The 16,738-nt window shown below is 31.1% G+C and overlaps 2 protein-coding genes across 2 annotated transcripts in view; one reads left to right on the top strand and one right to left on the bottom strand.

The window, feature by feature from the left end:
* The first annotated feature begins 3,471 nt into the window (after positions 1 to 3,471).
* On the top strand, positions 3,472 to 14,809 carry LOC128391309 (uncharacterized). The gene is given in 9 exon segments (XM_053351167.1): positions 3,472 to 3,946; positions 7,087 to 7,188; positions 12,837 to 12,937; positions 13,276 to 13,445; positions 13,625 to 13,717; positions 13,719 to 13,862; positions 13,965 to 14,115; positions 14,256 to 14,406; positions 14,499 to 14,809. Coding segments are annotated over 9 exon segments (1,302 nt in total). The 5' UTR covers positions 3,472 to 3,831; the 3' UTR covers positions 14,774 to 14,809.
* A 599-nt stretch (positions 14,810 to 15,408) lies between these two features.
* Positions 15,409 to 16,738, bottom strand: part of LOC128391304 (uncharacterized) — a 36,185-nt gene continuing 34,855 nt past the window's right edge. The window contains 3 exon segments of the mRNA XM_053351163.1: positions 15,409 to 16,272; positions 16,380 to 16,588; positions 16,692 to 16,737. Of these exon segments, the coding sequence (XP_053207138.1) occupies positions 16,219 to 16,272; positions 16,380 to 16,588; positions 16,692 to 16,737 (309 nt within the window). The 3' untranslated portion in view covers positions 15,409 to 16,218.

The raw sequence follows: 16,738 nt of genomic DNA, 5'->3' as shown, positions 1-16,738 counted from the left end.
GAAATCTCTTGGAGATCATGGGCTAAAGCAACATCATCGAACTCATGCTAGTTTCCATGGGCCTATACAAATTGTATTGCAGCTATCCACGTATCATACGGGCAAGCTCTCTTCTGCCGTCTGGAGTTCGATCGGCTTGAATAGCCATCAACCGCTCATTTATTATTTTCTTATTTGTTTTTACAAATCTTAAGCTACAAGTTGATCGTATGATACGTGGATAGCTGCAATACAATTTGTATAGGCCCATGGAAACTAGCATGAGTTCGATGATGTTGCTTTAGCCCATGATCTCCAAGAGATTTCAGCATATCATCGACATTGGTAGATAGATTCTTCATCTGCGTTAAGTTTTTTCCTATACATATATAATATTTTAACATATTGCGCCAACACTGTTTTATTTTAACTTCGAGAGCCTCTATCGTAGCAATTCCCTCGTCTACATCAGAGATTGAAATATCGTCTATTTCAATAACAGATAGGTCGATAATTTTTGCACATTTCAAACAAACATTGCCATTCCACACAATTAATGTCCACGGCTTCCGATCTTTCAGGCCAGTTTTCTCGGCAACTATCGGGTTGTGGCAGGCCAGAACAAAAATGGCCCGCATAATTTCTCACGCCGTTTCCAAAAAACATGTTTTCTGGTCATTATCGATTTGACACTTCATGAAGTTCCCTTGTCAGTCTCAAATGATTAGATGGGAATTATGGCAATGGAATGGAAAAATAATTAATTAATCAATTATTAAGATTCGTCTTTTTCCATCAACAGTGAGAAACTGGACATTTGAAATATGTACAAACCAAGAAAATTCGTTAGTCCCTTTTCACTCAGATAATAAATGTGAAAGTTGTTTCTAAATTGTTATGATTGATCAAATTTATGAATTCTTTATTTTTTGTGAATTAGTTATCATCGCAACCCCCCAACAGCTGATCCAAATCTGAGCTATTTGATGGATCGCACGCACCGAGGAAAATGTGTCATTTTCTCTCATGAGAATTTCGATGGCAAAAAAGACTTAAATTTGCTGAAATTGAAGCTGATGAATTGCGCGAATGTTTCAATGGCTTAGGATTCGAGGTAATTATCCATAAAGATCTCAAGAAAGAAGAGATCAATTCAATTCTTAGGGCTTGTAAGTCTGTATACTTTTCAATTGTTTCAATTTCTTGACAATTGAGAAACACCATGACTCTCACTAAACATAAAACGTTTTTCTTTTTATTCTCGTTTTCGAAAAGTATCGGAAGAGGAACTTTCAAATGCCGATTGTTTAGTAAGTATTATCAATACCTATGGAACTGAGGCAACTTTATTTGGTAAAAGATAAAAAATATGAAGCAGGTATTTTGTCCGAACTTTTCAACGTAGAGGCATGTCCCTCATTGGCACAAAACCCTAAAATTTTCATCATCGATGTGAGTAAACTGTTGATTTTTTGTTTTTTATGTACGAAAATCTTTTGTACGAAAGCTTTTTTATTTTCTTGTTATCATGTAACTTTTTGCTTATTTATATTCGTTAGGCTTGTCGGGGAAAGAAAACTGATCCAGGCTTTGAAATTACATTGGCCTTTAGCACAAAACATGATTCGGAAGAAAATGAGCAAGATGAGCCTGACTCCGCGATAGTTAAAAGGCCATTCAAAATTCCAATAATGTTCCATTTTTGGTAGCTTATTCAACTTGGCTTGGGCATAAATCTCTTGAAGATGAAGAAGAACCTTGTTTTTTGATTAAATTGGCCGAAAAAATGACGGAATTTTCCAGAACATTATCAGTACTTGATATACTCACACTGGTGAATCACGATATTGCCTATGGAGACGAGGGATTGGAAGGCCGAAAGCAAATGCCAACTACAATCTTCAGTTTGACAAAAAAACTCATGCTTACACCCAAATAATTCTTGACAATATTGTCATTTTGGCTCACTCAAATAGTATCTCGATTCCTCTTTTTCTCACTTCTTGTTTGTCTCCCTTTTACATGAATAGGGATAAAATCAGAAAGTTACTATTTTCTCATTGTAAATTTCCCATAATTTCCATTAATAAATTAATTATTATCTATTAATTAAATAATTAATCCCATTCATAACTTTGGTCCAAAATGATTCTATGTCAATTTCTTTCGATACTAAGTCAAATTGCTCAAGAATTGAACCTTTTCGAATGACCCGCTCCGTGACAAAAGGTGCGGTCTCAAGTAGGCGACTCTGTTATTTTGGGAGATTTCACTTTGAACCAAAGAAGCTCAGCATGAAATGTTCCGGAATTTTCGGTAAATAAAACAAGAGATGTGACGAACTTGATCCTGAGTCTTTTTATTTTTTCTTTGATATTCACACGAGCTCGATAATTTTACCGAAAAGTACGAGTTTCAATATGAACTAAAGGATTAGATCGTCCTCGAAGAGTTTCTCATCTCTTGGCATCGCAAACAAAACAGAACGAAAAAGGAATAAATCTTAATCATCAGAATTATCCGAATGACTGAATCAACTATCGAATCTATTGTTATCTATTGAATGAAACATCAACAGAACAATTAAAAGTGACAAAGAGTTAATTGTTTCCAATTGACCAACAAGTAAATAGTGAATTTAAAGATGAAGGATAAGTTTGTATAAATCAGAGAGAAAACTTTTCCTTTAATAGTTTATTTCCATTCTGGTTTCATTGAGAACTGAATTGGAATCATCAACAGAATCTAATCAGATCAATCTTTCTAAAATGGAAAGAAAAAAAAATCATTAGAACTTTTTTTTTTGCAAATAGACAAAGACAAGATTATCTTTTCTCTTTTTAATATATCGATAAATCTTGTGAATTTAATTAAATGGTTAAAGCTCCATGACCAAGGAACCGGTAATATCTTCCTTATAATCTAATGAATGGCAAGAAGAAAAAGAGAAACGGTAATTTATTGATAGAAGAGAAAATAAAAAAGTTCTAAAGGAAAAAGAAAACTTTTAGTTAGATTGTAATGTAGATTTGGGTGTGTAAAGGGTGTAACATTTAAAGAAATTGATGAACGGAAGCGAATGGCAGCTTCGCAATGAGCACCCATCATTGGAAAAGTTTCTGGTAACACCAACAATGATCATCACCTGAACCATGATAATCAGCGATTAAAATCAAAGCAACCATTTAGATGATTATGCTAACCATTAATAACGAAACAATATTACTCCGAATGTATTACTTTCACTTATCCCTTGGCACCTTCACCTCTGTCCTTTTCACCCAAGTCAACCAAGGGAAACAATCATGTCAAGGATCATAGAAATTAACAGTTAATCAACCGATTGGGCTTAATCATCGAGCGGGGGTTGATCTGAGTCCAATGTAGGTGGCAGCAGAATATAAGCAAAAAAGGTTGGTAACTTTTTCTGTTGATTGTTAACAAACTTGTTTTCTTTTCATGAAACTTTTTTGTTATTATTTTCATTCACTTGTAACTTGACTACCTGAGTTAAAGGTTCTTACTTTTGATACTGTAGTTTATATCCACTGGTCAGTTCAATTGGAGATCAACAATGTATCAAACTTTGGCTATGTGATTACAATTAGTTGATTACTGTTCTCACCTTTCTCATTTGTTTTACAACAACAAAAGTTTTGGTCATTTGCTGGTCACCAACTTGTTGCTTTTTGTTGCTTTTGTTTTGTTTTGTTTATATTGATTGTTGATCTGAACTTTGGCTTTTTGGTCAATCTTGTTAATCTCCTTCTCTCTCTCTCTCTCTTCCTGATCACTTAACTGGATTAATTACCATTATTATCATTCCTTTAATTGTTCCCATTGACCCAATCAATGTATTCAAATCGATTGTGTTTCTATTTGATCATCAATTTAATCACAATTTATATTACAAATGTTGAAGCATCAACATCAAGGATCGTTAATCAAAGCTCAGGAAAGTCTGAAGGTGAGTTTGGATTAATTTTTTTCTCCCTATTATTTGATCTGATTAATTCAATCGATTGGAATCAATGATCATTAATCAATCATCAATTTCGATTAACTTTTTATCTTCAAGTTTGCAATCTAACAATTCGAATCAGTAGAAGACAAGAAAAATAAAAGTTCATTGAGAAGATTCTGAACTTGACATAGTTTTAAGACTATCGGATATTTTGACTCATCAAATGATTAGTTAATTGTTTATGGACAAAAAATAAACAATTAACAGTAATATTAGACGACATGTTTAATTATTCCAGTGGGTGTTGAGATAATTTGGAATGATGGTGATGATTTAATCTTAATTTAGGTAGGAAGATGATTAACTTTATCTACATGAAGTTTTCAACTGTTTTTTACCAATTTAACTTGATCAGTTAATTGTTGTCTTCAAACCATCTTCAGAATTGACTCATTAAAGACTCAAAGTAACAAGGTTGTAAAAGATTAAACTAATTGAAACTTTAATCGTATTCATGATCAACAAGAATCTAATTACCGTTTCATTGAGATTTAGGATATCGCTGATTGTAATTGAATAGCAGTTGATTCAAGTTATTGGTAAGATGAGACAATCTTGTAACTAAGACTAATTTAATTGCTTCAACATAACCTAAAATCTTACAACTATTAAAGAACCATAAAAATTATATTGACCAAATCAAGATGATGATGATGATTGGTTATCTTTATCATGAAATTATTATTGCAAACAGGAATTAATGTAAATTGATCTGATTTGAAATCGATAACCAATCAATCTTACTAATCAAAATTTTCATTGTTCCATCAATACCTAATTGTATTCACATTGGAAAAAGGGAAGAAAAGAAAATATTGAATTATCATCATGTTTAAATTAGGAAACATTATGATGCGAGTGGGCGAGTAATTCAAATGACAATTGAAGGTTATTTGAGAATCGAAGATTAACCTTCACAACTATTGATGATTCGATGAGAGTGGGCAAAGAAAAAGTTCTAAGTACATATAAGTGAAGAGGGTCAGGGGTAAGTGTGGGCTCGAAAATACGAAGGTAGAGGAAGAGAAAAAATATTCGACGAGAAAGAAAATAGTCTCAACTAATCGAGTTCGATACGAAATCGAACACAAAATCACATTGAACATTGTACAAACTCTTAACTTGATATTAAATTTTTTCATTCGATTCGCAACAATTAACTCAACATTTAACTCACTGATTGTAACTCAATTAATCGCATTAACCTTTTTTTTTAACCTTAGTAAATTGATGGTGATGATAATGATTGAGTGTATTCAGAAAAAAGCTTAACCACACAATAGTTAAGTCAATGGCCTGGAAAAAAAATCAAAGAAAGAGCCACAATTAAGAATGACAAAGAAATAAAGTTGAGGACAATCAAGAAACCAATCAAATAGTTGTCTCAATTTACCGTTGATTAACTTATTGTTTAATCAAATCTAATCAATATCAATGGCCATTGAGAGCAAGCTGAACAATAACAAGAATCCTCTGATCAATTAAACGGTAATACTAATCATCAATCTTCAACAATTAACCGTATTGTTAACCAACAACAAAACTAATCTCATATTGTTCAAGATTAATATTGTAACAATTAGCTGATCACCAGCCTGTAACTATAAATAATCATAATCGGAAACAGGTTAATGCTTTGAGATAAATGTTGAAATCAGTACGAGTTTTAATCCTTGATTGTAATTCAAATTATTTGTGTGTTCACATTGTGAGTGTAACAATTTGATTGATTGATTGATTAAGAAGAATAAGAAAAAAAAATGATTTTCCCATAAAAATGGTTAACCCGTTATCGATGGTGAAAAAAGGTCAGTTATCAGATTAATCTGCTATTTCAACGGAATCTTTTCTGAACAATCGCCCTGAAGATTAAGAATCAGAATGAGTCTGAGAGAGAGGAAAAAAATTTTGATATTCACAGTTGATTGAATTGAACTTTAACTGTGGACACATTGGTACAACGGTTATCATGTTACCTTTGAGGATTACAATTTATCAATCATTGTCTTTTTTGCATCATGATCATGATCCAGATTCCGTCAAGTGTCATCAGTTATTTGAACACCGATAACAACACAATCAGTTGTTCAGTTACTTTTAGTGTGGGAGGTGAAACGATAAACAGTATTTGAGATTTTTTTCCGAAGTGAAAAAGTGTTAATCATCATGATCACTGTGATGAACAAGTGGTTTACCTTGAATGATCCTTTTTTATCAAGGAAACATTCACTGAATTAAGAGATTAACTGAAAAAAAACAGTCTATCATAACCTTCAACATCTTCATCTCCATCTTCATCTTCATCAACGCTTAACTTGCTTTGTCATCAACCAAAAATGCTAATACAACAACATAAAGGGTTAACCTCTCGGACGTTGACGTTACAACGATATCAACGTTACAACGTTACTATTATGTGACTAGTTGATAATAGTTTAATCATCAATCCATCATCATCATTATCAAAATGAATTCATAATTTAACATATATTTTTTTTTCTCTCTTGTAATGGTTACTTAATTTCTGCTCATTTCTCCTCAACAATCAACAAAATTCAGAGATTAAGATTATCATTATTGGTTATCAGATTAGCTCACGTTTTTTACACGGTTCAAATTGTTATAACTATTGTATATCTAATTGATAACAATTTAACATTCAACAATCTATGGATGGATAAAGATGAAGAAAAAGTTTCCTTGTCTTGATTGATTAAAATAATACTAATTATTTCAATGGAATCAAGTTTTACCAATATTATTTAGTACATGATAACTCAATTAACTAAATTAACAGGCAGAATAATCAAATTTAAATGATCATATATTTGTATACAAAGCAAATGATTATACATTTACAAGTAATTATTGGTTATATCTTTTAATAATAATGGTTAAGTTAATTGTTGTTATTTGTTTAAAAAAGTTTAAGTTCTCTTTTTTTTTATTTACTTTCACAAATTGATTTCTCAAAACTGATATTGATAATTGATAATTGCATACTTGAAGATATAATGGTCACTAATACATGATAATGTCCATAATGGAAAACTAATTGTTAATTGTTTCTTCCGTCAATTTAGTTCAAATAAAATGCTCGGAAAGCTTAATGGAGGTAACTGTTGATGTGACCAAGGAAGGTCCAAATGTGGTCATTTACCTGGACAAGCTTAAAGGTTATCCAGGTAAGTAGTTGATACTAAGAGATTAACCGAGAGAGAGAGAGAGGAATATCTCCTTTCCTTTCCTATCTACACTTCTCTGGCTTTTAAATTGTTAGTTAATTGCTGTTGATTATCTGATTATCATTTAAAAAGGTTGCAAGTTACTTTTTCCCCAGAGATTTTTGTCTTAGGTCAACCGAGAAGCAGAAAATGACTTTAAACTTGTTTACCTAATATTCAGTAAGGTGAAAAATGAATCTTACTTTTGTGTCTACCTTTGTTTTTGATTGTTGTTGTTACAGGTAATTAATTAATTCTGTGAACTAGATGAATTGCTTGGGAACGAAAAGTGAAACACTAAAAGCTACTAATTTGTTCAATTTAAGGGGAAAAATAAAAAAGGATGAGGATGGAAAAGTGATCATGTATTTGTGTGTATATAAAATGTGAACATTATCAAGGAAATTTAGAAGAAAAAAATTCATCTACTTGTAAGAATTTTCTTATTGATAATTTCAGGTATTTTTCTGGTGATAATTTTGGTTGGTAGTTTTTTCTGCTACACTACCTGTGAATTTCTCAATTCAAGAACGATACTTGATGGTGATAATGATCATGAGTAATTGTGACACAAGTAATAGTTAGGTGATGATAATCACTGAGAAAATGAAACATACACACAACAGAAGCATAAAAAAAACAGATTAGTGAGATTGTTCAATTCTGTAGAAAAGTTTTTCATCTCTTCCTGTTTCTGATAATTGTCATGATATTTTTCTGGTCTTTCGATTAGAACTTTTTTTCTCCTCTCTTAACTTTTAAATCGACCAGGAAAAAGACTCCATTGTTTTCCATGTGTATTGACCATGCACTTCAATTAGCCTATGGATTAGAACTGTTATTCTGGTTTAAATTAGCTGATAATTTGCATATAATGACACAAAAGGGTAATGGGAAAAGTGTTAATAAGATTCACTTTGAAATGATATATAATGAAGGATGAATCTGAATGCAAGTGATGGTGATTAGCATGATGATCATTTTGATGATACAACAAAACAAACATCAGACAAAATTAACTACATTTAAATTGTCAAGTTTACAGTCAATTTAAGACTTTTGATTTACTCGCAAAGTTTATGATCGTCTTCAAGTCGTTCAATCCTTGAGTCTTTTTCCAACTCATCATGATATTATATTCACCTTGTCAGGTAAATTAAAGAGAGAGAGAGAGATAATGATAAAATCGCTAACACTTTTGATATTGAACAAGATTGAGTTTTATGATCCATGAGGAAGATGAAGAAGAAAAAAAAATTTGTATCAAAGTGACGAAAATGATGGTGAATGATTATCTCCATTGGAACCAACATGTTGATATGTTATCGTTATGATGATGAGTTGATAATTCTTGAAAATGATGAGGATATTTTCAGAGGAGAAAAATAAAACCAGTCTTTTGATTGAGAAGCAAATTGATGATGATGATGATGATGATGTGCATTGGATGAAGGAGGAAAGTCTTTGAGTTCATTAGCATTTTAGTGAATTGAGCGAGTGGAACCAACCATAGGTAAAAGGGAGAAAGGGAGATAGATTAACAAGATGAGGAGGAAAAAGAAACAGGAGAAGAAGAAGAAGAAGAAGATGATGATGATGATGATGATTATGAACAATTGAAAGGTAATTTCCTAGGTGAAAAAATGAAGGAAAGATTAAATTTCGTCAATAAAGTTTTCTCTGTACCAAGAAAATCCTCTTTTGCATGCAAGTTGAAAACTCGTTAAAGACAAAAAGTAAACAATGAGAAATTAACATTAAACAATTGTGACAAAATGAATACAACCAAGTATGACAAATGGATTGAGAGAGAGATTAATTCATGTGTAAAAAAAAGACTCACATGTTGAATAGATTAACGATCAGGGGAAAAAGTTAAGAACAAAAAGAAAAGGAGAAAGAAAAGTTCTCAAAAAATCACTTTCTCATTAATCGTTATTATTTTGATTCGTCCGACGATTTGTTCTGTTGTGCTTATTAGATAGAATTGAATTAAAAACGACCAACTCATCAACTATCAACTGTTAACCAGCTACAATACAGGGAGATTAGTGAAAAGGATTAAGGTGATAGAGATTATTTTTGAATAATTGAATAGCTTAATGTCCATTGTTGGTAAAAAGAGAATAAGAAAACTTTAAGAATTGAAAGTTAACGTGAAAACTTTTGAAAGAGTAAAAATATAAAACGAAAAGTAGGAGTGAGAAAGGGAGCTAATCATTTAAATGATTATGTAAATTGTGATGATGCAACAACGAGTTAATAAGTTAATTGTAAACACGCAATCAAAACCATTTACGAAACAATTTAAATTTACCCTTTGTGATGAATGTTACTTTTTCGTCCGATTCTGATTAGGCTCAGCGTTCTGAGCCCCTTCATCTGAATCTTGAGGCTTTTGAGTTACATGCTTTTTTCAGGAAGAAAATTGTGATTAAAAACAAAGACAAAAAGATGATAATTATTATGATGATGATGATGATGAGGATGATGAAGATGATAAAAAGCTCTTTGAATGTATATTAATAAGACAAAGAATCACGTCAGCTCCTTTTGTTGGATAATTATCTCTTCTTTGTTATTAGTTATCTTTTCAGGTTAAGAAAATGTGAGTGGACATCAAGTTAGAAAAGTAAAAGTTGAATGATAACAAAGAGCATTTATCTTCAATCATCATACGAGATAATCTACTGTTTGTGATTTACAGTCTATGATTAAGATTAAGAGGATTTAAAATTGATCACGATTTGAATCTTGTTTTCATTTTAATTCAGTCACAAGAAAGTAAAAGTAACATTTACACATGAATGTAATGAAAATGATTCGCGATTCTTATATATATATATTGTATTTGCTTTCCAATGATGACCTTTCATGATACACTTTGGGTGTTGATCTTATAAATATTTGAATTGTGTTCAATTTATTTTCAATCTTTTGAAAAAGTTTCATTCTTTTCATGATTAATAAATTAGCATCAACCACTTACCATGTTTGTTGATTGTAAAATTTGTTATCAGGAAATGTAATAAACTGACATTTCTGTTGATTTGTTGACTGGTGTATCTTTATCATCATGTTATTGTGATTATCTTCATTTGACCTCCTCCCTCTTCATCATCATCATCATTTCAGGTAGAAAAGGTAAAAAAAATAATAATATCTTTTCATTAAATCGCTACAGGGTAACTCAAAATACTTTTCGTTTTTACTTTTTTTTTCTTGTTCAGATTGAAAAAAAAAGGAAATGAACAATTGAGTTATGGTAAGAAAATTATTCTGAATAACATGAATAGAAACTTGATATTTGTGATCGTTATTGGTATTATTTATATAATTAATTCGTTCGTCTAATTAACGTTTCAAAAAAAAGGTCAGAATATAATGATAACTAATTGTGCTTTTAGAACGAAGCTAAAACTTGATGATTAACATTTTCACTAATGATTTTCGGTATTGTTTTTGGTCATTATTTGCCCTCTACGAGAAATTATTTGTCTTTTACCGGCAATAATAAACGTCGCTCTTATGTAATTAATATGCTTCTCATGTAATTAACTTTTTCATAATTAATACTTGTAACAGTTGACAGAAAATTATAACTAACGAACATTAAATTCAACAGAAATTAACAAATATCGTTAGCATAGTTTTCACAATCTTAGGTTATTATTAATATAAACACTTTGACTTGACTGATTGTTGCTCTGGATAATTTTCTGTTTATTTAATATCAACTTTGTTGTTTTTACAAATTGAAAATTAAGTTGAGTGTTTGTGATTGAATTGAACAGTTACTAAATTGTTACCATTGTGCCAATTAATAGGGTTATGATTCAGTTAACTAAATGATATGGTTTGAGGAAAAGGTGAGATGAGTTGAGTAAAGGAAATGAATAAAGAAACTCCCAGAAAAAAGTCAACAATGAAAGTTTTAATGATGAGCAAGGTGAGAGAAGAAGATGAGAAAATGGTGATGAAAAGTAGCCAGGAAAAGGAAGTGAACGATGGGAAAGGAGTGAGAATAGAGATGAGAGAAGGTCGAAAGGGCAGAGGATGAAGAAAAGGGTCTGACAACCAGAGGAGTTCTTACAGTTTTGATTCAATGAAAAGTTCAGTGAGTGAAAGGTGAAAATATTAATATAAAGAGAGAGGAAGTGAGGAATATGAATCCTCAAGAATTTCAAGGGTCAAAGAGCGAAATTATCATGAAAAAAGAATCTGATTACTTTTCTATCTTCAGATATGAAATAAAAATTATACGCTTTCACTATCTAACTAATGGGTAATATTCATCTTAAATTCTGAATTATTTTCTATTAATATCAGTGAATTGAAAAGGAAAGATAACTTTTCAATGGAATCTCTTGTTCCATGATAAAAGGTGAAGGTATCATGATGATTTATGTAGATAAAGTCATGATGATAACGTTAAAATAACTGTTTACAAAGAAGTTGCTTTTTTTATTTAATATCCAATTTCATGATATTCTCAATGAGATTAAGGTAAAAGTTGATATAACTGAATAAACTTGAATATCAATAAGAGATGAAAGAAAATGATTGCGAAGATAAATGAAAAGCGGAGGAGGAAATGATGGAAAAGGGTTTTCCCTTTTAGAACTGATTGAAAGATTGAAAGTGAACAAAGAGAAATTGATGAAAAAGATGAAGATGATAATTAAATGATGGTTAATGAAGATAAAATGATGAGGATCAAGAAGGAAGCCAAAAATGACCAATGCAAATGATTTGCTTTTGATTAGATAAACCTGAAGATAGAAACAGTTTATTATTTGACCGTTTCAATTGAATGATTATATTAGTTGATTGTTACCCAATGTCAGTTGAATTATCATCACATCAATACCCTGAATTGAACATCAACAGGGGATGTTCATTGATGGTTTAGGTGAATAACAAAAACACCAATCATCAACTTTGACACAATAGATTTTGTTAATCCGTTGAAACGGTTTTCATGGTGACAACGTTTTCTATTCACAATCACAATCATCATCGTAATTATCTTAATCATCTTATTTTCCTTTTGACCACAAGAAAAAAAAAGTTCACAATTTTCAGCGAAATTATCAAAAGAGTGACTTTTTCGCAAGGTTATCTCACCTTAATGACATTGACAATATCTGATTATCCAATCTAATTGCGTAGTGAGATGCACGCTACTTGAGGAAGATCGTTGATTACATGATGACAATTAAATGTTGATTATATACCAATACACAGGTCACACAATCCGAGTTTCAATTGATTATTTTCACCAAGAAAATTAAACATACGCAATAATCATATTTCTTAATTCACTTGACAAGATTACTCTCTTTTTCATCATCACATCACATTCTGAATTACATTGGGTAGCAACTTCCTTTTTTCCTCAATTCTATTTCCTCTTACATCTTAATCATCATTCGTTTGTTAATTTTTTGTTTTCTTCGCAATCAGTTGATTGCTTGCACTTTTTTTCCCTCTCTTCTCTCATATACAATATCCATTTCTCTCTCTCTCTCTCTCTCCCTCTCATCCATCATCATTTTCATGTTATATAATTTTTCCTTATAATCATCTCATCTTAATCCAATTTACAGGTTGTCATCCCGAATTAGTTAACAATAAAACTGTTTTCCGGCTTCCATTGGATGATAACTTTTATACCTGTGGAACTACTAGAATACAAAATAAACTAAAGGTAATTTAATCTTAATTGTTGACAATTATCGATGCAATTTACTTTCATTTTTTTCCTCTCTTTGATTGAGTTGAATGAGAAAACGTGATAGTTGCTAAACAATTCAAAATAATCAACAATTAACTGTTGATTAACCAAGTCGAGTATGATTAACTTTTTTTTTCTCGACGGATCTAAAATATTGTTTCGTCTAATTGTTGATGAAATGTTTACAATTAAATGTATATATGATTATATCATCACTCATGATGGTACATTGAGCTCATCAGAACTTGATTGTTTTCTTAATTGTCTTGTTTATATTAATCAACTTTCGTTTCTGTTATTAACTTGTTCAGGATGTTCGTATATTTTACAATCGAGTTATAATCGAGAAAGCCGATAAAACGGCGGAGGTCATTATTCCAAAATGTGTTGTTCGTAGCGATTCGGCTTACCGGTTACCTAGAGCTCGACGACAGTCCGGTAACGATTGGGAATTACCCGAAAATTTTACAGAATCAGTAGAGTAAGTAAATTGTTAATTGAACCATCATAATTATTTAAGTTACCAAAATGAAAGTTAATTGATTTTCTGTGAAATCTATTTAATTGATTTTGATTGAATCTTAGAAACTCAATCAGCCGTTTTGATTGAAATATAAAATAAGTCAATAACTTTTACTTTTTTTGCACTTTTTGTTTCAGAGAATTGATTGATTACAGTGGTAATATCACCGAACATGCACCAATACCTTATCTTAATATTGGAGTTCGGCAGAATGGAAAGTTCGTTGATACCCTTGAATGTCCACCCAGGAACTCCCCTGGAAATGGTCATCTATTTGGACGATACCAGTGCTCCAGTTTACGGCCTATTGGCGAGATATCTCAAAGTCACCGACAACACTCAGAGAAAACAAGAAGAGACCATCATATTAGAAGGGTAATGAATTTAACTAATTGCGATGATTTTACTTCTCTGTTATTATCCACTAATTTTAACAATTTACTAATTGTTGATTCTGATGATTTTCTTTTGACTTAGATGTTCAATTGATCCTTATATTTTCTCGAACTTCGAATCCGGTGATGGTGGGGATTCGATCGTTGCCAAATTTCGAGCATTCAAGTTCCCTGAATCAAATTATGTCCTTTTCGTTGGAACTGTGAATGTTTGTCTTAAAGAGTGTCAAGGAGTAAGTTAACTAATTAGCAAAAAATTATAACTACGGTGACAACAATTTACAGAATCTTATAACAGTTAATAGATAATACGTCCATCTATCGGTTTAGTTTACAAGTATTTTCTTAATAACTTTTAATTTTATAATTTCAGGTGATTTGTGGAAACAATCAGCTTGGATATGGTCGTCGTCGAAGATCAATAATTAACAACAGCCAAGATCCAAATAGGATATTCGAGATTGAAATGACCGCTTTTCTCAAAGTTGACTCTCTAGAGATGGACAATGGATCGGTATTGAAAGGTAATCAAAAATCAAACAGTTTTCGTCAATTAAAATGACGAAACAAAAGCAAATTGAACAATTTTATTGATTCATTTTCTACTGAATTTCAGGCTCAGCAAGATTTGGCCAAGATGGAGATGATAAGATGCTAAGTCGCCGAGTTGACAATAGACATGAATCAATATTAAGCGATAACAAGTTCGAATCTCGTTCTTTGCCTTTACTCGAACCTCTGAAAACAGATCGACGAACAGAATCAACCAACAGTCGCCTACAAACTTCATCAGGAACACAATTAACAAACCCATTGACCACAATACTTAAAACACTAACTCTCAACTATCTCGCTCTAAACTTATTGTATATAATCAGCCTAAGGCTGTAATTAACTGATAATATATTTTTTGTACGTAAATAATAATGTGAATGAATATTTTTCCACCTCCACAACAGTTCAAAGAAAACAATTCGGTTTTAACTCTTCTCGAAACATTTCATGATTGTGACAAAGTTTCTCTGATTCTTCCGAGGCACTTTCTCAATTTCCGATTTTCGGTTCACCTTTTAATTATTAATTATCCATGATTGTCACCACAATGTGAGAAAAACACTCCCAATGATCATTCTTGTCAGGCTTATAAAGATCATCAGCACAAATTAAACTAATTTATTTTTCGGACAACTCATCAACTGAAAATCTCAGAGACATACAGTATATTGTTGAACTACTCAGAATCGTGACTGGATTTTGTTTAGTACTAAAGTCAAGGTCGGAGATCAGGTCACCAAGTGATATTCAATGTTCGAAGTGAACTTTATTTTGTGATTGGAAAATTGATAAAATGATTACTGTGAACTCCACAAGCGAAAGTGTTTATCAGTCTTAAGAATTATTATCTTGCAGTTATCCCGAAATCGTTCATAAAAATACAACTCGAAATTGATAGAATAAAGAAATTTGTTAATTTAATTTGATGGTTTGAATCAATTAAGAAAAAGTCAATTTACTCAATTAAACTATTATATTGATAGAAATTAAAGAGGAGACTCTTTAATCATAATTTATTTACAGAATGGACACAAAAATACAATTAATTAATTTCTGTTCGTGTTTTTTGTTTTCTTAATTGTAAAGTTGATCTGATGAAGGCGATGGCAGGATTTTTTTTGCATGAAATTGGATTAATCCACTATAATTAGAATTGATCTGATTGGTAATTAGTAGATTTTGACATTAATTGTATTACAAAAGTTTTGGGATTGGAAAAGTTTCTGATTGTATTACAAGGGGTTTTAAGAGACTAATTGTCAATAAGAAATATTAATAATTGAAAGTTGTTAAAATAATTATATATTCAATGAAATAATGTTACAAAATAATGTCAACTGAGAAAGATGAAGTTATCAAGATGACGAAAATTATTTGATAAGACTAATTATCATCATCGGATGCGGAAATGATGAAGTAAAGCACTTTTGGTGAATGTCAATTTGTTTGATGATATCAACTGATGATGTGTTTACAATTAAATCAAAAGAGATGAGCAGTAATTTAAAAGATGATGATAGTGAAGATGAGGCGATGATTAATTAAATCAATGAAGAAAAGGACATTGATTAGATTGATTTTTGATGCTGAGGAAAATTAAGAGATCCATAAATGATAATGTTCAAGATGAATTGAGATTAAGTTTCAAAAAAATTGCTTCGATTATAATTATAATTGAATCGAATTTGATTTTAACATGAATAACTTTCTCAGTTTACGATTAATTGTTGATGATTTAAGATGTGATCAAGATGAAAATTAGAAGAAAACTAAACAATTATCTATGCAGATCCATTCTTTAATTGCTCCTCTCCAGGCTTTTCATCATCGTAGGTCTATAAATTAAATCAAGGAGAAATCAAATTATTAATAGATACCAAATATAATATAAAGTGTTGCGAGGCGATTTTAATTGTTAATCTCTGTCAGATTAGTTAACTACCTTATATGTTGGATTATCATAAGCTGCTTCTGATGAAGCTCTTGTAATTGCTGCTTTGGCACAAGTTTTGGTTTTCATTAGGACACAAAGTAAGGTAACGAATCCGATGCCCGTTATTATGGCGAAAACAGCGACAATCATTAGCGCGATGTAATAAGGCTTAATTGCGTCACCGGTGCTGCTTTCTTTGAGAGCTTCGGCTTCATTGGCTATTTTGTAATGGAATAGAAATTATTAAAGATAAAATTAGAAAATTGTTCATCTTTCGTTGTTGATATTCATTGATATTATTTTTTGAGTCGAAAAATTTACCTGAAGGATCATCATCTCGATTCTCTGGAATTACATTTGATAATTTG

The sequence above is a fragment of the Panonychus citri genome, unplaced genomic scaffold (genome assembly GCF_014898815.1).
Source record: "Panonychus citri isolate SS breed McGregor unplaced genomic scaffold, ASM1489881v1 Contig00134, whole genome shotgun sequence".
NCBI lineage: Eukaryota > Metazoa > Arthropoda > Arachnida > Trombidiformes > Tetranychidae > Panonychus > Panonychus citri.
The sequence above is the reverse complement of the archived record's forward strand: the minus strand, read 5'-3'. Positions and strand labels throughout refer to the sequence as shown.